General features: G+C 42.4%; 1 protein-coding gene across 3 annotated transcripts in view; it reads left to right on the top strand.

Annotated features, from left to right (window-relative positions):
• The window catches only part of LOC306981805 (nck-associated protein 5-like), a 220556-nt gene extending 200020 nt beyond the window's left edge, over positions 1 to 20536 (top strand). For 2 of the 3 annotated variants that reach the window (XM_079581486.1, XM_079581487.1), the window contains 4 exons: positions 2552 to 2649; positions 2920 to 3010; positions 3357 to 3511; positions 19492 to 20535. In XM_079581486.1, coding sequence (XP_079437612.1) covers positions 2552 to 2649; positions 2920 to 3010; positions 3357 to 3511; positions 19492 to 19767 — 620 coding nt within the window. In that variant the 3' untranslated portion in view covers positions 19768 to 20535. Of the gene's footprint in view, positions 1 to 2551; positions 2650 to 2919; positions 3011 to 3356; positions 3512 to 19491 lie in introns of all 3 variants that reach the window. The other variant, XM_079581485.1, reaches the window with a different exon arrangement.
• The last annotated feature ends 2810 nt before the right edge of the window (positions 20537 to 23346 follow it).

Genomic DNA, 23346 nt, shown 5'->3' with positions numbered 1-23346 from the left:
GTAAAGCGCTTTGTGACCATGTCTGTGAAAGGCGCTACATAAATAAGGATCTTCTTCAAAATTAAACCTGGCTATTAAAATTTTTATGATTTTCCCACCACAGATATCAGCATATTTGGTCATTTGTACAAATAATTTCTTAATTTCTTAAAACAATTGTTGAGAGAAAGATTGATTGAATTTAGTTAGCTTAGTTATACTAAGTTGCCTGTACATTTTTTAACTCGTAAAAGGAGTGGGATGAAGTAAAATGTATAAACTCCCACCTCTGTAAGTGTTGTTCATACCCAATGAAAGCCTCAAATAACTTATTAACAAATGAGTATAATATAATGATCTGGAGTAGATTGTTACTTACTCTGACAAGCCCTGTCTGGCACTCCTTACCGTCTAATCGTTACATATTATTTAAAGAATTCGAAACATCCATCCTGAGGTACCTGAAAGAATGCTTTCAAGCCTCTGCTTTGCATATCTTTAAATCACATTTGTGGAGGTGATCGTACAGAGAGTATCCCTCATTATCTGAAGTGCACGGCTTCCTTTGCGTCGGCGACAGCGGCGCGGCCATAAAGCGCCTTCTGCCGATGTCCGCTGTTCCCTCTCTATATAACCACTTTGTGTTTGGACGCGCCCTGACGTCTTAATAAAGCCACAATAACCGCCTGAGTGACCCGCCTCAGCCTCCAACCCCCACCGCTAACTGCAGAGCTAGCATTTTCCCTCCTCCCCCTGGAACCATCTTGATTAGCGCTGTACCTTTACTTAACTTTTCCCCCCGGCCGCCGTCACCGTGACGCAAAGGAACGGCGCGGGGAAAGGACATTGTTTGGACAGAAAAGTGGGTTTGTGAGTGTATATTTTTTTTGAAAGCACGAAAAGCGAGCGGTTATTGTCACGCGCTGAATGGAAAACGAAGCATTGGAGGCGAGGACGAGCCGTGACTTAGGGAGAGGCGGCTGCTGTGGCGCTGTTTTGGACATTTTTGTGACAATGGGGGAAACATAAGGCGAGAGGATTCACGTTTTCATATGGAAATAAGTCATTGTATGTGTCAAAATGTGCAAAAATACATATATTTTTGGGGGGACAGATTCACAACAATACAATGCCTGGTTTAAAATTCTGTCCGGATATCTCAATTCTATTCAAGTGACTGAGAATATCACGGAAAATCTGTTTTTTTTAGTGGAAGTCTTTAAACCGAGACTTCAATAGAAAGATTTGAGTGGAATTACAAAGCGGCTGATACTCAGGCCTTTGTTTCCAGTTGGCAGCACATGTTAAGAAAACAAACTGCTCAAAACTCGGAACTTGAAAATATTGAGCTTTGCCGGCAGCGCCTCACCTTAAATCTATCAAAATGTGCTTCTAAAATATGAGTCTCCGTTTGTTTGTAGTGCAGTTTTTTCTCCAAGTTCCTAAATCAAGATACAACAGTTTTTTACTACGAACCCCAATGTCAAAATAAGCGATGACATCTTTACATGTGTTAAGGCAGTTCATACTTCATAAGACCGAGGGCTACAATATCAAAAAGACGGAATTTCTTTTCGTGGGAGCAAGTCTGAACCTCTTGTGTCTTATGATATACGTATGAATAAGCCTTGACTCCCATTTCATCTAGTAAAAGTACAGATCCTCAAAAACTCAACTTCAGTACAGTACTGTTGTAAAATTACTTTGATGATCCATTTCTTCATTAGCATCAGTTTTAAAAGTCAACTATTGTGGGACTAACCAATTTGTATTCACTGTGACTTTGTAAAACGGCATCTCTGGAATCGCCCATATAAGGTCATGGTCGAAAGCTGCTGGAGGAAAAACAAAGTGGGAAAAGAACTACTCTTTCACCCATTATCCAAAACTACTTTAAAAGGGACTATACAGAGTTTAAAAATGTTAAAACGAAGTATTTTCATCCCCCTACATGTTCCAGACATGTCCTAATGCCCTGTAGAATGAGCCCAGACCTGTTCACCACAACTGCCTCCAAAATCCTGCACTGTCACTGTTAGCTAACGTTAGCTCCATGCTAACGCTAGCTTGGAGTGTCAGTTTATCGCTTCTAGTGGACGATCCGTTGTCCGTTAACCTGATTTTGACTTCACTTTGTGTGAGCTCATCATTCCTCGACACTTCCTTCCCCTTCGCTAGGCCACGCCCCCTAGCATGACACAAAGCCGTTTGTATCTGTTAGCATTAGCACGTTTCATACTTTGGCAGTGATATGACGTCCTCTGCTGCGAATATAAAGTCCCTGTCTCTCCATGTCTCATAAAAGCTGCACTCCCTATAGTTTAGGAAAACATTTGTGCGTTTATAATTTCATATTCCAGTCCTCCTGTTAATCCTCCTGGACACTTTTGTAATATGAACCGAAAAAAACACAATTAGGAATCTTTGCTTCCGCCCTTATGCCTTGGATATAAGTGGGTTTCTTGGTGACATTGGGGTCCAGTTTGGCAGATTCCCTCAGACCCTGTGCCCCCTGACAGTGCTGTTTCCCTGGCTGTCTTCTCAGTGTCTCCCTCTTGTCTTGTGTTCACAGATGCCATCCGCACCAAGAGGTCGAGTGTGTGCGCTCCTCGCGTCTCAGCTTCCACAGACGAGAGGAGAAGCAGGGGCAAGGAGCTGGACCCGCCCGGGGTACCATTCTTACATAATCTACTACCAAGATAGCGTGGTTTCACATACACTATGCTTTAGTTTAAGTTGTTGTAACAATAGTTTTCCTTTCTGCACATCAGCTTCTGGTAAAACAAATGCATTTTCAGCTGAGAAATCCCTGCCAATGTATCATCAACTTGGACTTCTTCCTTTACTGTAGCCTTTTGGCAGTAAAAGTAGCCTTCCTTCCGTGGGTGTTGTGCTTATGTTGGAGTGTCTATATCCGAGTGTTTGCCTCTGTGTGCGCAGGAGAGAACCCTGAGGGTGTGCACGTACTCGGGCAGCAGCAGTGAGACCGAGACCGAGCTGGAGTCACCAAACAGGAGCACCACCGGCTCAGGTTAGCGCCGCGCTCCCGCTGAGGCTATTTATGGACAGGCTCTGTATGAAAGGAAAAGAGTTACTGTTACGTCGTATGGTAGAAATGTGCTCGAGACGGAACAGTTAAAGTCACAATACACAACACATTATGAACCTCGATTTTCAAGTGACGAGATGGACCGGTTATTGTGATGCATTGTGGGCACGATTGATCTCCAAGGCTAGTTATGGCTTAGTGAAAACTCTTCTACTTGCTAACTGTATTTCTGTGAAGCGATATAAACGAACAAGAACTGAACTGAACATTAGCAACATACCGCAGACATACCTCTTTTCCGTGCACTGAGATGTCCTCCCCTCCACAGTGGACCAGAGTGAGCAGACCCTGAAGAGGTGCAGCGTGGGTACGGGCCTGTCCATCATGGACTTCTACCCCGGGCTGGAGGAGGGCAGGAGGCTGTCCCGCTATAGCCTGCTGCAGGAGGGGGCTCTGGACTCCAAACCAGGAGACCGCCTTAGTGTGAGTGTCCGAACAATTCTTCATTCCAACATCAGAAACACACTTGTCAGATAAATAACATTTGTTTCATTATGTTTGTCATGCGTTTTGAACACTTGACTATATTTGTCACAATTTCACCAAAATACAATTCATCAAATTCATTCATAGTGTTGCTTTAAGGTGGGGTATTACACAAAATTGACTTTTCAGAGCGTTTTACCACATTACAATGTTGTTCAAAACCAAAAGCAGACCTGGAGCTGTGTTTCTGAGCCGCTAGCGCATCTTTGAGTTATCTTTGAATCTTTCCCAGTGGCTGGAAGACAGGAAGTCCTTTCCTCACCTCTCCATCTCTTACTAAGCTTAATCCTTTCATCACAGAGTCAAAACACTCGCCACAGCTTCACTACAGCCACACTGCCTTTTCTCCTTCTTTACTGACACCGCTGCACAGCAAAGAGGAGGATTCTGGGTGGGTGGGGCTTCGAACGATATCACTCGGAAGATTCAGGAAGTAAAACAACTGGATATTTTGTATCAGCTGTTTTAGATCAACATTGCATTAAACCAAGTTAGCGCAAAAAATGTGTTTGACGTTATTACAAAATACCTTCAACAAGCCCTGTTTAAAATATTATCTTAAAGGAACAGGCCACCGTTTTCCCATCCTGAGCTTAGATGAGTTGATGCGTACCTGTCTGGTCTTTGTGCGTGCCCTCAGTCACGCAAAACGACCAAAGACGCTGTTAGCATTTGGCCTCTCCCAATGTATTCCTATCGCTCCAAATGGGGGGGAAGTTGGAAGCGACCGCGCTCCTCCACGGGCACAAAGACCAGACAGGTACACATCAACTCGTCTAAGCTCAGGTAAGAACATATCACAGTGTGGAAAAACTGTGGCCTGTCCCTTTAAAATCATCTGGGGACTCCTGACTGTGGTTGGTGTTCTAGAGCAGGTTTGAAATGGATTCATCATCCCGAACCAGAGCGCGGCCAACTCATTTTTAGCTCTGCGTTCGCTCCTCTTTTATTCTGGCGTAGATTATAGATTTGGGTGTCAGGTTGTTTGTGGGGTGGCCGGGGCCGGGGCTGGGCTACGGCCATTTCACGGTCACTGCTCCTCATTTGTCATTCAGCGCGGTTAAATACTGGTAGGCAAATTCCCGCTGACACGAGAGGCCGCGCCGATCGAAAGCAATTAAGCCGCTTTCTCTATATGAAAATCTGCAAACAAATCCGAGGAGGAAAACATTGACTTTCGGGGGAGGGGGGCTGTGCGGTCGGAGCGCCATGGGTGGAGCGCCGAAACTTCCGCACTTTGAGATTTCTTTATTTTTTTTTCCTCATAAAGATGTGGATGAGTCTGACACAAGAGAGAGCAATAAAAATCCAATATATTCCGCACCACGCTCCTGCTGGAGGGGAGACAGTTATGCAAAGCGCCTGACAGTGGATGTGTCGGGAGACTTAGGGCGACTTCAGTCAATACTTTCACATGGAGAGAAGCGGCAGCTTGATTAAGACGTGCTGCTTTTACTGTTTGGATGAAAACAACTTGTAAGCTACCCTTACAGAGACGAGAATCGGAATGGCGTTGCTATAAACATGACGGATACGAGACAACATCGGCGGCCTGCCTGGTCTTGCCACACCCTCGTAGCTCATTTCGTACAGAGGGTCTGGAGCTTCACAACTGCGTTTTCAGGTGAACTGCTTTTGAAGTTTGAAGTTTGCCAGCGTTTGGTCATGACGTGTGTAATGCACCCGAGTGAGTGAAGCGAGCTATCGTAACTTGGGGACAGCAGCCTTCAATTTCAATTTGTGGATATTTGGGAGCCGAGCCAGAACGGATTGAAGAGCTTCCATTACTTTCGTACGTTCCCCCGCTCGCTGAATGGTAGGTTGAAATTCAACTGATGTAAAGCGGCCACTGAGATCAGACCCAGACGTACATGTAGGGAAAGGGTAATTGACCGGAGTTTACCGATGGCTAAGGCCAGGCTAACACAAATAAACATGTGCAGTTGAAATTCAAGGTGCCACATGAGCGGTTTAGGTTCTGCGTGAGGTTCTGCGAGGTGGTGGACAGTGAGTCGCCTGATTGGTCGTACAACGGTTCTGTGTGATGCTACTGTTGCAAAAGCCAAAGACGAGCTATGACCGACATCAGGCAGTGTCTGATATTTTGGAATACCAGTTGTAAAGTGAGCCTACTCTGCAGAGAGGATCTCTATGAAGCTTCTCGACATACATCAGCACACACCGCACTAAACTTTGATCATGGCTACGATTGTCTCATTGAACACTCGCACAGTGGAGACGAGTGCAGCTCATGATTTTACCATCCCCACGTCGTGCAGTGTGACATCTAAAACTCTTATAAGACAAAAACAATCATACAGTTCACACCTGCCATAAGAAGAGCTTTCTGGTTAAAGACGGGAGGGATTTGATTGTTTACTTACAAATTCCACTCTATCTCTCCTCACAAACTCACAGACTATCACTTTAATAAACACACAGTTTTACACAGTACGCTGTGTAAATGTGTCAGATTTCCATCTGTCCTTTCGGTCCATTTACGAGATTAACAAAAATTGGCTTTGAATATTTACACTTTTTATAACCACTCCTGAAAATTAGATCAATATAAAAGTTCCCATATCTGTAACAGTTATTAGGCCACAACATGATCATGATTGATTAGCTTTTAACATTAACATAGCTCTCAACAACCATATTTTACCCCTCTTCCCCTCCGTCCCCTCTTATTGGTATAATCCCCTAAATGTCCCGTACTATAACAAAATTAAATAAAAGATATTCCTCTCAAAACTGGACACTGTCACTAGCCTCGCACTAGCTGCCGCGAGGTTAGCATAGCTGTCACATTTCCCAGTTTGGTCGGAAAATGATCATATTTGACCCCTCTTGGAGCTTGGTTGGGGTGGTTCAAATCAAATCCAGCCGAAGATCTTGGTAAGGTGCTCTTTGCTGGAAGTTTAAACCAAGACATGTTAGCTAATTCATAGCCACACGCTGTCTGTTTGCTATAAATAATCCAACATAGCAGAACCGCTATTGTAGACTTATTGTCCTTGGTAGAAAACACGTCCACTGTATATAAGGACAACCTGTCAGGAGCAGCCATGATGCTTTGCTACGTTAACTTGTGGAAAGAGTTTACATCAGACTTGTTAATCTCCTTATGGACAGCCCAGTACTTTTCTTATTCAACAGAACTGTAATGTTCTGCCGGTCCTGACGTTTGTCCAGCAGCATAACAACTGGTCCGTCCTGACAGTGAGCTCCCCCGTCCTTGACCACAATCCCTTTAAGCGCGCCGATCATTTTTCCATGACCTTCCTGAAATCGAATCTGACCAAACGCGAATTTCAATCACGTATTGTATCGTACTGGGGGACTCGGGCCGATCAATGCTTGACGTTGCTCATGAACAATAAGTAAGTCTGATTTCTTTTCTTTCTTTCTTTTTTTTTTGACTCCGTGTCCCGGGATGATGCCACGTGTTCGGCCCGGAGAAGATCCTGAAATATCCCAAATCTCACACTGAAGAAATGGGCTTTGACAGTTGTGCAGCAGTCGCATTGTCCTTGGCACAGATGGGACGATATTGTACATGTTTTGCTGTGAGACAAGAGGCATCAAGATAAAGCTTTGTGTTTGAGAGACATTTTTATAGAGATTTGAAGAGTAGTCTGTACAAAAACGCAGACTTTGTGTTGCATTTGTCACAGCCTTGTTAGTCTTCTGAACTTGACATTGTCCTTTTTATATCCTGTTATAATTGTCTGTTTGACCTCTTGACTTTTTTTTTATAGTTCTGTCTTCAAATTCGTCTGGTTAGCATGATGGATAGAAAGAAATTAGGAAAGAAATGTAAGCTTCTTCCATTTACAAAACTGTTTTTGTAAAGCCTGAAGTTGGTTTTACTTCTGTGCAGGTAAAAGAAAAACCTAAAAAGAGTGTGATTTTCAGTAGGACATGTTGTGTATTGTCAGTACAAACATCAATACTTTTGTACATCTTTGCTGTGTTTTTGTGAGGTTCAGTGGGGTTTTTTTACCGCAGAGATTCCGTACTAGCCGTGAAGGACCCAAGTTTTAAAAGTAAACAAACAGGTAGCGTATGAGACATTTGAGACCTACAAATGTCTTCTTCTGAGACACTGAAGAGGCACTAAGAGCCCCCCACACCTGCAGCTCAGTGGAGGCGTCTCAAGGGGGCGCTGCGGGAAACAAAAACGGGCAAACGAGGTGAAGATGGTGAAAAATTGTTGTAGAGGGTTGTGACGAGTCCTGAAACAACTCCTCGATTAATCGACAACTAGTCAATTATTGAAATAGTTGACAACCATTTTTGTTTTTTGATTAATCATTTTCTGGTAAACACAGACCCAAGTAAATCGACTTTTTTTAAATTCAGGGTATCTCGTATTTTGTACAATCTTGTCCAATCAGAAAGCAGAATTAGCACTAAGGGCCTCCTACAAACAGTGACTATGGTTTACTCAAGCGGCACCACTTTAGCTTCATGTATTACTAAAAAATTTAATGAAAATGTTCATACATCTTTCACAGCCAAGCAATTAATCGATTAATCCTAAAAATAATCCGTCACTTAATTGATGACCAAAAATAATTGTTAATTGTAGCCCTAGAGCTGACCAGTGCAGGACACCACGCTTTGAATCAGAGAAAGTGCAGTGCGTAGTGCATATTTGGGCAGCATATTTATATTATTTGCAATTGATAATAATAATAATAATGAATTGGTTTTATATAGCGCTTTTCTGGACACTCAAAGACGCTTGACATTGCACTATTTGTTCACTCCATACTCGGTGGTGGTAAGCTACTATTGTAGCCACAGCTGCCCTGGGGTAGACTGACGGAAGCGAGGCAACCAGTCTGGGCCATCGGCCCCTCCGACCACCACCACTCACTCACTCACTCCATTCACTAGGCTTCCTGGTGTTACCAAACGGTCTCCCATCCAAGTCCTGCCAGGCCCTTCCCTGCTTAGCTTCCAAGGTCTGATGGGATTGGGCACCGCAAAGGCGGTATGGCCACAATGAATCAAAATGTCTTTCTCCACAAGGATTTTTCAGTAATTTACCTCTGCAAACAAACTCTGGAATGTTTTTCCTCAAATGCTAATGCTTCTGAACTTGTTTAAAGTGTGCACTGTGGGCTGAATCTTTCATTTAAAACTAAATTTAAATCACTAATCTTAAAATACAAATAGTGCAGTCCTCTCAGGTGTTCCGTCATCATCCTCCTCATCCTCCCAAGTTTTTCTGTCTCACGTGGGAATTTATAGCACTTCTGGAAACCATACATTACGCCGAAGCCTTATTGGCATTTCGAGAGACAATATGCATTCAAGCCATGGGCTAAATATAATTTTCTGCAAACTTTCTCCCAACGCCGCGACGTCTTGTTAAATGATGGATGAGCTGGGTTGAACTCGCTTTACCCCCACATTACGCTTATGAAAAGAGCATTTATCTGTCACCCGTTCACCCGCACAGCCCCGCGCTGTCAAAGGGAGCTCGGACATTGTCTTAAGCCGCAAAGCTTTTTTTTTCTTTTACTTTTCTCTTTTTTTTTCCTGATTTAGGAGCCTCTAATAACCTTTCACAAACGCTCAGGAGAGTGATGTAGAAGCGCCATAGCCCGCGCCGGACCGCCATTCATCATCCTGACAGCACCTGACACCAGCGCTAACACCCGCTAACGCTAACCCCGGCACCAGCCAGCCCCCCCTCCGGTTAGCCTAGCTCCCCGCGCGCTCCCCTTCACGCCGACGTCTCTCCTCGCAACCTTTTGTCTCTCTCTGTCTGTTTTGGGGGCTTCACTTATAACTCTTTTACAGTATAGAGAGGAGAGGCACGAACTTGAGGAGTTTTTTTTTGTTGCAGTTTGTCCCCCTTGGGTCACCATAGATATATCATCAGTTCCTGTGTAGATTGCCTATTCATTTGGGTTTGTCACAGCCCATCAACACAGTCTTTCTGGATTCTGGACTAAATGCTAGAATGCAAATGGTTAACGCAGCTTTACTTATATTGTTTATTAAAAGGTTCTGTCCAGAAAGTATCCTGATATAGGCCTGCCTACTATATGACATTGATATTGTGTTTCATGTTATTTATATCATTTAAAGGCTAAAGAAGTCTGAAAAGGTGCCCAGAGTAGCCTTCTTGCTAACTGAACACATTCTTCATAAATATTTGTCAAAACAATTATTAATCGGTTGAAAATGAGTCTTACATCACCCTAATGCTGATGGGTGTTGAATACAGTCGTGTTTGTGCGGTAGAAATGTTTTTATAATGTGTGTGCTGAGTGTAAGGCAGAGTAGCATCTAGCTAGGCTAACTGTTAGCATGTTCAATTCTTTTAACAACGTGAGCCTCTGAAAACAGACTCAGAGGACTGTTGTGAGTACAATTATAGGGGGAATTTCAACAGTTTGGGAAAATCCTCGGTTACCATGGAGATCCGCCATTTGTTAGCATACATATGTTAGCATACATATTCTTTAGACTAGCATTAGCTAAAAACAGTGTAAAGACTGATGAAAACGTTAAGTCACTACTGGTAGATAAATCTAACTCACTGTGGTGTCCAAGTGTTTTAATGTAAACATAACTCCAGTGTTTTATCTTTTCAAATGTTCACTAGTTTATTACTGCTGCAAATCCCATGATGCTTAGCGATATGACATCACAGTTCTGAACTCTATTAGACATTGGCTAATCAGACAATCGCAAGATGGCCGCCACGATTTCCCTGACAACGCATTCTATTTCCTATCTAGATTTGTGGAGCTAACGTTGATCTTGGAATATTGGCGTGTTCTGTTGCTATATGGAGTTTGATTCCTGCTCGGTGTCTATTGTGGATACAGTAAAATCTTCTCGTAATTCCCAATTTGTATACATCATCTTCATACATACAGAATGCAGGGTAGGAAAATTCGGCCAGCATAAAAGTATGACAATTGAACAGAAGCATGCAGAGGAATACCTCGGGCCACCATGGTCGCTGTACTGACATGTATTGGAGGATTGGTTGCTGGGGATGTGCATCTCAGCGTGTCTAATAACGAACAAACAAGTGCGTGCTTCAGTAAACAATTACCACATGAAGATAAAGCCGAACAGGCCTGTCAATCACAGTCCCCACTCGCTCGGCACCAGCGCTTAATTGGGCATAAACAAAGGAATTAATCACGAGTTCGACCTCCCGCTGTAGACTATGATCATATTGTCATGTTTCAGCGTGCCGCTGCATGTCTTCCATCGAGTGGTCATGCTTTTGACAGCTTTAAAAGATTTAAGAGAAGATCATAATGAAAAAAAAGTGTTGTACAAGTGTATGGAATTTGATGTAGAAATCTTTAAAAAAAAAAAAAAGTTTCAAGGTTTTTGAAAGACGCATCCAAACACATAATACAATCTAGAAAAGTAAACTTTGGGCTTGTTTTGCTTCAGGCTGATATTTGTTTTGCAGTATTAGCAATGAAACAATTTGTTAAAACATCACAATTTGGACACTTCAACCACAGCCCTCTATCTTAGTTTTAATCTCCAGAGTGGTACAGGGTTTCTGAGGAGCATTAAAAAGTCTCAAAAGAAATCTAAAGCTTGTATCTACATGTCCTTGGAAAATAATACATTTTGAACACATTTTGAAAACATTTTGAACGCCATAAATTCTTTGAAAATTAAAAAATGATGGTCCATTCAACACACACATTCAACTGCCTGATGTGACAAAAAGAAAATTCTTTTAGATTTTGCCCCATTTGTCAAATTTACTTAAATGTCCAAATTTGACTAATTCCTCTGCTTCCTCTGGTGTTTTGCTCTTGATTTACTGATCGATCTATGTTCCCACTCTCACCTGTGCTCATGAGATTTGGGTAATGACCGAAAGGACAAGGTCACAAATACAAGCGGCCGAAATGAGTTTCCTTCGCAGGGTGGCTGGGCGCACCCTTCGAGATCGAGTGAGGAGCTCAGTTACCCGGGAGGAGCTCGGAGTAGAGTTGCTGCTCCATCACGTTGAAAGGAGCAGCTAGGTGGCTCGGGCATCTGTTTCAGATGCCTCCTGACCGCCTCCCTCAGGAGGTGTTCCGGTCATGTCCTTTTGGGACGAGGCTTCGTGGAAGACCCAGGACACGGTGGTGGGACTATGTCTCCGAGCTGGCTTGGTGTCGCCTCGGGGTCAGAACAGCTGGAGGAGGTGTGTGTGGATCGGTAAGTCTGGGCATCTCTGCTGAGACTGCTGCCTCCATGACCCGGCCCCGGATAAAGCAGAAGAAAATGGATGGATGGACTTTTTAGAGCTTTGTACTAAATACAATGGTGTGTAACAACAGACCCCCATGTTTTGGGGAAGATTCAAAGATTACTTAAAGATGCGCGTTTGGCTCAAAACAAGACTCCAGGTCTGTTTCTTATGACCCCACCACTCACCTCTCCATTAATCCTCGTAAAGTGAAAACACAGACTACTGGTTATTTAGTTTCAGCTGTTTTAGATCTACAGTATATCGCATTTTCTGTTTGAGATTAATACCAAATACCTGCAAAAAGCTTAATAGCCACTGTTTAATATAATGTTTGCAAGTCAAATAATAAATGCATGAATTGGTGTTGGTATGAAATCACAATGTCTAAGAGAACAAACAAAGAAAGTCTAAGAAAAATTCCACAAATATTCGGTCTGATCAGTGAAAAGGCGCCGCATCCTTCTTTCTTTTCACATACCCGCACCCATAAACCACAAAATCATCAAATTACCAGTACTTCTTCTTGGCACCCTCCTCAATTAAAGACAACAACTTCTGCAGAACGTTGAAAAGTCATCTTCAGGCCAGTAGTAATAGGCCTCTTTGGGAATTTCGAACAACACTAATTTGAACATTCCGACCGTTTTGCTTCCTTCACCGGGCGGCTCATATTTCTCGAAGGTCTCTATTTTTGCGAGGATAACTTTCGCTCCTCGCCGTCTGCCCCCGTGGGCCTGTGGCTGAGTGGTTTACACCTGGGATGGCGGGTGGTGAGGATGCAGTTATCGGGCAGAGAAAAAGCTCCGAGCCTCGGGGCCGGCGCTGTTGCACGACTGGCCTTAACTCCTGCACGCCCGCGCATTTGTCACTTCAACCTTTATAGACTTTGCTAGAACTTAGGAAGAAATACAAGCGTAAAGTGGAGGATGTGTTTTTCAACCCAGACAACAACAAAAATAAAGAGGAAAGGAATGGGCGGCTGTTGAGTGGATTGAGAACATTGGCAAGTGGCTTGAAAGAATCCATGTTTGTTGTTTCTCCCTCAAAGAGATTAGCTTGATCCGTTGTCAATTCTTTGGTTTCCATTCAGAATTCAAAAACATCTTTATATCTTTGTAGATGTCAAAGAAAAATGGCATTTTTTTAACTTGAACTGTTTTTCTTGACACATTTGTTTGTTATATAACCAGATTACAAAAAAGGCCCAAAGGCTGTGGGGTCAAAAAGTCGTTTAAAGTGCATCTAAAGATCAAACTCTAATAAGTCTATGGGCCAGGCCAGATAATATTACCACCCACAGTGGCAAAGGCTATCATTGATTTTTAAGGAGGTCCATGTCTGAGCTTTACATTGTTGTATGAGCCTTTTCAGTTCAGCTTTATCATAGTTTTCAGGTCTTGAAGTGAACCACCTCCATGTCAAAAAAGTCACTTTAGACACTGGTCCATATTTTGGTTTAGGCCATTTCCAGCCCATTAGATAATGATTTGCACCACTGTATTTAGTATCATTGTAAAGAACACATTCACAACTCTGTGACATATGCCGTGATAACCATATCTCCTCAAACTCAAACGTGAGGACATTTTTTCACCATTTTCGCTAATACAGTTTTACTACGTTTACTGCTGAGACTTCCAGGAGCATCACAGACACAAATGTTTGATAGTGGGAAACTCTGAGGATTCAGGAAATGTGTCAGTACTTTCTCAGCTTAAGGGCTCACTGAAAGCCACGAAGTAAAAGAATGTCCACCTCATCTGCGCCCATAGAAATACAGTGTATATGTCATGATTTGTCTTTTGTTCCCCTGTTTTTGTATGTTTTGTCTTTGGTCTAGTCCTGTGTTTTATTTTGACGTGTGTTCCGTCCTTGTGATTTTGCTTTACTTCCCTCGTTACCTGCCTGCCCCGCCCTGATGTGTTTCACCTGTGCCCTGTTTCCTCTTGTATTTATACCCCTGTGTTTCCCTCGTCCTTGGTCGCGTCATTGTTTTGTCATTTTGGTTTTCATCATTCATTAAACATCGCCAGTTTTGTTGCAGTCCCGTATTTTGGGTTTAATTTTCCGTGTTCCACCTCACACCATGACAATATATCTGTCATTCCACGGTGGGACCAGCTGGAGAGACCTTCTGTCCAGAACAGGCTCAATGCAACCTAAAGTTACATTTATTAAAATGACAATCCTGCTGTATCATATGAACTATATCCTGAATCCAAAATCGATTCTAATTTTTTTTATTACCACATGGCGCCAAGAGTAGTGACGGGAAAAGTTAGGCCTGACCAGCCGTGGCACAAACAATAAGTTAAATAATCAATGACTAGTCCAATGGATCCAAAGGTGCAATTTAGTTCAATTTAGTTCTGTACAAATGTAGTGGATTAGAAAGTTTAATTTTCTACTTTAATTAATGTTCCCCCATCTATTTCTCTATTTTTTCCATTATTTTAGATTTTTTTTTTTCACTTTTTCCCTCATTTTCTTTCCAATTTTTTTTTTGGTTCTAATCGTGTCCTTTTTCCCCCCCATTTTTTCTTCATCCTTTTCCCCACTCTCTAATTTTCCCCTTATTTTTCCACATTTCTTTGGCATTGGTGACACACTCGATATTGTTCCATTTTGACACTACCATGTAGACCAGGGGTGTCCAAACTTTTTACATGGGGGGCCGCATATTGAAGTGTACACGGGGTGAAGGGCCGTAGATCAGTAGTTAGTGCCGCAAAATCTTCGACTAGCAGAGGTTTAAATTGCGCCCCACACCTTTTATTTAAGCTTAAAACCTTCATGCAGCTCTGTCTCACAATAAAATGTTAGTTGTTAGGTTAGAATTGTAGAGAATTATTAGCCTGGCTAACACCAGACTAAAATCACAAGTGATATTTAGTCTGGGGACCACCAATTCATTTTCTCGTAGGAGAGGTGTGGTTTACGATCGTCCATACTCGTTTATTGGGCGATACGAAAAAAAAAAAAAAAAAGTCTCTTGCGTCTGCACGTAGCCACAGCCAATCGTATCATCGTATGAGATGACGTATGACGCACCCGCTGTAAACTTTTGAGCTAAATTATTTAGAACAAGGTCTAAAGCTCGATCAAAAAATACCATCGTGACTGCTGCTGTCACGTTGGATCCGTAAATAAACTTTTTTATTATTATCCGTAAATAAACTACAAGCTTCCATATATCGAATAGTGCGTCATCGTCTTGCCGTCCCTCCTCGCTCTGTGATTGGTTCCCAAATCCACCGGAGATTTCGGCCATGGTCCCCAGGCTGTTGTGCAGTTCGAAATAATTCGAGCGCACACAGCAGCCTGGTGTTAGCCAGGTTAGAGAATTATTACATTTCAAATAAAAAGGTCCATCTCTGGTGATGTGTACCGGTACAGCAAGAGGCCGAGGGCCACCATAAATTGGTCTGAGGGCCGCATCTGGCCCCCGGGCCGCACTTTGGACACCCCTGATGTAGACGAAACGTTGTCCACCTCTAAACCAAACTAAACTCATTTACACTTTGTATCATGTACTGGCGTTGCACAAAGACGGAAACAATCTGTAAACACCGATCTGCAGCGTTACTGTAAACAGGAGACACAAATCCCGCAGCAGAATACTAAGTGGTCCCGCGTTGGTGCGCCCCTAGTGGTCGCTCAGCCCCTCCAGCCATCGCTTTGTAACTCCCTCAGCTTCCTGAAGATGTGAGCCGGGCATCACTGATCGCTGCCGCTCGCTCTCGCCCCCTGAGGCAGGAAAATCAGTGGAATTTTTTTTTTTTTTTTCAAAGACACAGAAGGCACAAACAAGCGACTGTTTGGAGTTGCGTTGTCTGCGCGTTGATCATTAGCGGCGCCGGGGGCCTCGCGGGCGGCGGGTCAGGGCGGATCCAAGCGCATTATGGCACATTTCATAGAAGAGCGATGAGAAGTGATGAGAGGGATGGGAAGTCCACACAAGCACCAGACCGCCATCATTTGAGGCTTTGCTTAGCTTGGAAATGAGAGAAAGAAAACTACATTTATAGATTTGCTGGAGACACGCTGGAAATAATGAATCTGTGTTTTCAAGTCTACAGTAGAAGAAAAGTAAAAAAGAATAGACTTAAGTATCAAAAGTTGACCGTGAAGTCTTCTAAGAATTAATCGTCTGTCAAGGTCAGGTCCCCGAGGTCCATTTCCCACTCATTTTTGCCATAGACTTGGAAAAAAAGAGAGTGTGTGTGTGTACTCATGACCAAACAACGCAATTCTAATAAATATGGATCTGAAACTTTATAAACAGAAAAGTTGCAAAGGCATTTGGACGGATTTTCAAGCATGGAATTTGAGATATTCGGTCAGTAAGTATACGCCATGGCTCATTGGCCTCCGCTATGCCGTTAAATATCTATTTAAAAGTATATGAGAAACATAAGTGGGATTTTACTTGCGAAGCCAAACTGTTGAGCTCTATTCCCAGATGTTCACAAAGTTCTTAAAGGAACAGGCCACAGTTTTTCCATACGGAGATATGTTCTTACCTGAGCTGAGACAGGTTGATCCATACCTGTCTGGTCTTTGTGCCCGTGGAAGAGCGAGGTTGCTTCTAAACTCATCCCGTTTGGAGCTTTAGGAACATGCTAACAACATCTTTGGCAGACAGTTACACCTCAACTCGTCTAAGCTTAGGTAAGAGCACATTTCAGTATGTAAAAATGGTGGCCTGTTCCTTTAACCCTTTAACTCCCACCTGAACTGAGCACATTTTCTCTTGTCTGGCTTTACCCCAGTCCAAAAGCTTCTGGAAAAAAAGCTGTGAAAATAGCAACAAAACTGAGACGAAAACAATGATGGAAATGTGACAAAAAAGTGAGAAAACATTGACATAAAAATGTGACGAAAAATTGATGAAAAAATGACACAAGAAATCGACAAAAAAATGACGAAAAATTGACGAAAAAATGACAAAAATCTGACGAAAAATTGACAAAAATCTGACAAAAAGATGACAAAAAAATGACAAAAAATTGACAAAATGGATGACAAAAATGACAAAATGGATGACAAAAATGACAAAATGTGACGAAAAAGTGATGAAAAAGTGGCAAAAATTGACGAAAAAATGACAAAATTGACAAAAATAAATGACAAAAAAATGACAAAAATCTGACAAAAAAATGACAAAAAATTGACAAAATGTGACGAAAAAGTGATGAAAAAGTGGCAAAAATGTACAAAAAAAATGACACAAGAAATTGACAAAAAATGGACCAAAAAATGACCAAAAAAATGACAAAAAGTTACAAAAATGAGTTGAATACCCAAGAAAAAATCTGATGACATGAGGAAAAAGATCCTCTCGGTTCAGGCGGGAGTTAAGCAATAATCATCTTTTTCTTTGCATATACACTGCCTGACCAAACAAAACGCTCTAATATTTGATTGTCGTGCCTTTAGCTTTGATCACAGCTCTGCAGTGTCCAAAGATCCAGTGTTCCTTTCTCGATAAAAGTGTGTTTTCATTCCGAAGCTGCTGTTCGAACAAGCTCATCCCCACTCCTGCCTGCAGGGGGAGCTCAAGGCAGACTCTTCCCCAGCGCCGGCTCACAACGGCTGCCGAGGCCCCCGAAAGATTTACCCCGCGACAGCTGTTCCGTGCTTAATCTCATCTCATCTCATTCCATCTCGCATTAACTCCATTTCCGCTGTCTACGGAGGAAAAAAAACAACTTCCTAAACTTTTTTGTTGTCGTTTTTTTCTGACCCTGCACTTTCGTAGAGTCGCTCGCTCATCTCCATTCGGGGCGTCGCAGCTGCAGCCACATCAGCGCCCCGTCATTAGCGCTCTTTTTTTTTTGCGATGACGCCGCGCGGGCTAATTGAAGCCGCCAGATTGCCTGTGTTAGCGGTTTGGACTTAGCATTTCCCCCGTGTAGCGTAGCTCCGCGCTCCGCTAATCTCGTCAGCGCGCACCGTCGCACGGACCCCGGCCGAACAAGACCCCAGGTTGCATTAGGGGCCGCGGCGGTGGCGGGAGGGAGGGAGAGTGGGTGAGGTGGCATTTCGGTTGTTGTCTCTTCGTCCCGGGACATGCATTGAGGTGTTGCATTATAAACTCGTCGTGCTCTCCAGCGGCGTGACGGTTATTGCTTTGCAGATCAGCAATCAGGCGATGGTGCAGTGTCAGTATAAGATGACAACAGCAAAACGACTCGCCCGGGCCTCTGCGGAAGCTTCTACACCGGACTGTGGAGCATTTTGTCCTCTTGTATATCAGGGTTTCCTTTCAACTCATCACGGCATCTGTTGTTAACTAGAGAGGCAAATATTCTCTTCACTGAGGAACCCTCTTCACTTTGGTCGTTTCGTCTTCAACTGCTGAAGCAAAAAGATGGTTTTCATTGTGTCAAAGATGAAACTCAAAACTCTTCTTGAAAGTCCACAATCCATCACTCTAAGAGTTCTGAAAGTTTGTCATGACTTCTTGCACTCTTTTCCACACATCGTCTTGATTTCTCTTTCTCTTCAATTGATAAGACTCTAAATGCCAATGACTGCAGCAAGCCACTAACTGACTGAACTTCTTCCCCGCATTTCTCAAAAACAGAACTTTTTCTCAGTAACTTGAACTCGATTCACGGTTGGGACACTATTCCCCAAAAGTCTGGTCTCTTTTTCAGAACGCCGGTCGCAATATTGGCCTTTGATCATGTCCATTCAGAGCAAACATTGTGCATTAACACATTATTGCCAGTGTTTTCTCAAGTTTTGACAAAGTGTTGGTTGTATTTTAAAAGAGATCCACATTCCTCACAGCGCATACTTTTACAGGAGCCTGCTTCACCTTTTTCTCTGAGGAGTTTTCAGATTTTCTCTTCCTCCGGTTACTCTGGTTTCCCCTACGACCAAAAGCAATTAAACGATATACAATAGGATGAATAAGAGTGTGTTTTTGACTGCCAATGACGTATATAGACGTCAATTGAAATCCGTCAATTAGGTTTTCCAATGGGAACAGCTGCAGCAAAGCATGTCTGGTGTTAAAATCTTAGTTGTGCCGCCTAGTGACTCAATAAAAGAACTACAAGTGATTTTATTGAGTCACTAGGTGGCAGCATTGCTCTTTCATTTTCTCAGCTTTTTGGTTAAAAAAACAGCATTTTGGGTGATTTGACCTATTTTCTACGGACGATTACTAAAGAATGAGGAAAGAGGTACAAACAAACTTTCTTTTTAGATGAAAGAAGAGAGTGTAATCTTTCTTTTGGTGGGTTTCGTGTTGACCGTACACCTACATTTTCGGTGGGTCTTGAAAAAACAGTCAAAATCCTGAAAAACCTCTGGCAGTGGGGAGCTCTCTGATTTGAAAATGGCTGGCGGTCAAAGAGTTAACATGCACTGTCTCCAAATAAACAATAAGCAAATCTAAATCATTCAAAATGTTGAAACTTTATCCGTTGATCGTGCTCTTTAACCACACCTGCATTTATCCAAACTGAAACAGATCTGTTCTTAGTCAGAAGGTATCACTTATTGACTCTGGTGTTCTAGAACAAGGATGTGTCAGTTCTGCACTTTTGTTCGCACAAACTTCCCATTAATTATGTTTTGTTTAAGGTACAAGTCCCAGACAGATTTCCCCATGGGGACAATAAAGTCCTAATGTCATTGTCTCTCTTTCATTTCGTTGCAGAAGGACATTCCGTCGGAGAAGTCGTCCCCCGTGATCTCCAACCAGCCCGTGTCCCTCGACCTGTCCCTGGAGTCCCTGAACATGCTGAACCAGAGCTCCCCCGCCGACCTCTACCCGGACGCCGTCCTGAAAGACGCCGACGACTGCTGCATGGTGGACAAACCCTGCTCGGCCGCGTTCACCTCCAAACCCGCTCCGGACAAGGGCGGCTCTTTCAGCGACTCCCTCTACGACAGCTTCTCCTCCTGCACCAGCCAGGGATCCAACGAGGTGTAGCCCGCGGGGGAAAAACGCCTCCTATACGGCGAACTCAGCACCCTCGACGCCTCGGGGTCGTCCTTGGGTATTTAGCAAACTCTTCCTGGAAGACTTCGCGATGGCGCACGGCCGACTTTTGCTTATTCAGTTCTGAGCATGCAGTTTTATGCTTTGCAAGACCTTCGATTGAGGAAGAACTCGATTCACATCCAACGGAAAGCACTTACGGAAACTACCAGGGGCGAACTTTCAACTCCCGAACCAAACCAGGACTTCCGAAACCGTTTCCTCGTGACGTCTCGATTGCTGCGGAATCCTATCATTGCACTGTTGTTGTATAAAGTTTGTTTGAAAATAAAAAAGGTGAGCAGTTGATGGTGGAAAACTCTGGAACTACCTTCAGATCAACAGTATCGTCTCCTCCTGGAATTCACTGGGAACTTAAGGACTCATTTCTTACTGTGCTGCTAATTATTTAATAAAAATGTAGTCATGCTTCCACCAAAGGAACTAAAAACCTCGGAGCAACCCCCCCTGTAGCCTCTGTGCTTTTCTTTTCATCATCACCCTTGAGTTTCTTACGCAAATTAGCCACGTAGCCTATCAAAAAAACTCCCTACTGACTTTAAAGTATCCGTTTTGTTTAAGAGACTGCGAATGTTCAGTGTACCCGTGTCAATTTGTGTTCGACTAGCTTAACTTGGGGTAAGTCTGATGCTGTGTTCCAATTCTCCTCGTAGTAAATAATTTAAGCTACAAAGCTGGAAAAGTCATGTAATAAATATAGTTACAAGTCAGAGTGCAGGTTGCTGTTGTTGTGATTAGCTTGTGGCCGACGTTAGCAACATTAGCATAACATTAGCAGCGTGTTGTATGAAAACGCAACATAAAAGCATCAAAAAGTGACACTAACAGCAACAGTCTTTTACAAGAAATGAAAAGTATGGCAGTCTGGTGTTTTTATTCACTTCTAACACAGAGGCCGCCATGTTGATTTTGTTGCACAGCTAGCCACAATGTCACCCTCGTACAAAGGGGTGCTTGAACATTTCCAAGGTCGGTTCTCAAAAAAAAACTCCCGAGGACAACTGGAACACAGCCCTGGATTGATTGTGTGCTGCATATATATCCCCTTTAAAACAAAAAAATCGCATTAATCTACAAACGACCTTATCCCCTTGTCGTTATTGCTAACATTTACCCTCATCTCAATTAGCGACTTTGACTATTTTTGTGTTTCTCTGTGTGAGCAGAAGTCGCCTGCACTGAAAGACACTTTCTCTTGATTCAGCGTTTATCGTGACGTAGACGAGTCGACGGGAACACACCTTAGCTGCTAGCATCACGTCCCTTTTATGCTAGCAGCCAAGTTTGCCGCCGCGTTCACCCCTTTTTTCGCATTCTGTCTTGTGCCATTTTATCTTTGCTTCTTCCAATATTCCAGGCCTGTTGAGTAAATAATATTTGAGCACTTTTTTGTACAACTAGGCCTTTTGTAATTATACGTCATGGGATGCTAGAATTGTGTCTTTGAAGGTTTTGAATTCCTTTGGTGGAAGTAGAGCTAATGCTTTCCAAAAACGTTGCCAGCTAGCTTGGCAACACTAGCATGTTCTTTTCAAAGCAATACATGTCTTTGACTAATAAACAAACAAGTGTGGAACTTTTTTACATCGTTTTTACAGCTGTAATTATCTTTTTTTTTCTTTGTCAGTAAGCTTCATTCAGGAAATCGGAAAGTCAACGGATTAGCGTTCCCAAGTGGTAGCCTACATTAGCGGTACGCAGGTTTAGCATTTTAGCTCAGGGAACATTCTGGATTCGTGCAGATTGTAAGAACACATCAGGAGTTATTCATAAATCACAAACATGCTTTTTTTTGGTTGAATTTCCATATTGTAAAGTCGTGTAAACTCTCCGAAACCTCAGCTTCCCTTTAATGTTGTATAATAGTTTGTACATAAGCAAAATGGGCATTGCGGATCGATATATGCAAATGAAATATGAAAATATGTACATTTCCATTGCCAATCACTCGACCAAGGTGTTACTGTTGGAATCTTTGCTTTAGGAATTATTTTTCTTTGTTTGAAATTGTTTATTTTCATTGAGAGCTAAACTATTTTATCACTTTATTTTTAAAAAAAAATGACATATTTGAACTTTAGGTGAAGTTATTATGCCAAAATTTGTATCTGGAATTTCTTTGACCAGCTGGTGCTAATCAGTAGCTGACTGTTTCAGTTTTTTGCTATGAAACTGTTAATATTGTATGAGAAGAGGACTTGTGTATTTTTTTAGCGGACTGTCCAGTATTTATACCCACATTTTGTACCGTCAGGCTGTAGTGTGATTGTCATGAAATTACAACCTTTTGCTCCTTAACTCTTCCTGGTTCCTTGTAAAAGAAAATGGTTACCAGCAGTGTTACTTTGGTAATGTTATTGTTATTGTTATAATTATTATTATATTATTATTATTATTAATTATTATTATGACGATTATTACGGCGTGCAATTTTGTCTGTTACACTAGACTTTAATGCTATATTTTATGTAACTATTTCCTAAATAAATATGAGAATTATTCCCTATTTCAAAACATGTGTAAGCCCTTCTTTAATGTTTAATGTGTATTATCAGTTAAATGTTTGTGATGTTACATTCAGGGACTGGAGCCTCCGTGCTGTATTAATTATGTAAGTTGATCGGTTTATTAAAAGTGATGTGTGGCGGCTTATCTCCATGGTAACGCAGGACAGTCAGCGCCATACTGGAGGATAACAAACTGCTTTCCGTGGACTTAAATCATTTGTTTGCATTTTTGCCAAAATACTTGGTAATATATAGTCATTCCTGTTGCATTTGTGACAGGATGTACGAGCAGTAGCTTTGTAACTTCACTTTGCTCTCAGTTTGACATTTGATCAGAAGCATTATTCAATGTGACACCGGGCGGCGTTTTTGTCTCCTGACTCACGAAGAACAATAAGATCAGTGTCACATCATGTAAATAAAAAGGAGAAGCGGCGTCCAGTTAGCAAGGCAGCTAGTCCGGGAGACGTTTCAGTGCGTTAGCTGCTGTTGACCACATTGAGGTCAAAGCATAGTTAGAAATCATTAACGAATGTACTGACCTTTTGAGATTTTACTTTAGCGGACAAATTAGTGTCCTACTGTCCTCTGAGCTACACACTAAAGCAAATTAAGTTTCTCCTTTTTGTGGACACCCGTGCAATGGTCACTGAACATCTTATAACATGTTAATGTTTAAAAAAAACACGGAAATTAAATAAGTGCCATGAAAAGGACAAAACGTACCTCGCCATACGTTAGTATTGCGCCTGTCTTCCCTAATCCGGGGATGGAATGTGCAATTTAAATCAGGTCCGGCATTCGACAGCGAACAAACTGTGCTCATTTAAATTAACACTTAAACTAAAAGAGTTTTACAAGATAACCTACTGCCCGAATGAATAGACTATTGTTCTAAAAAAGACTGGCTAAACATTGCAGTCCACTGTAACTGCGACAGTCCTGCCAGTAAACAGACACTGAGTCAGTTTCTGTGACAAAGGGAAACAAAGAACTAACAGTT

The sequence above is a fragment of the Gobius niger genome, assembly GCF_951799975.1.
Source record: "Gobius niger genome assembly, chromosome: 23".
Lineage (NCBI taxonomy): Eukaryota > Metazoa > Chordata > Actinopteri > Gobiiformes > Gobiidae > Gobius > Gobius niger.
The sequence above is the reverse complement of the archived record's forward strand: the minus strand, read 5'-3'. Positions and strand labels throughout refer to the sequence as shown.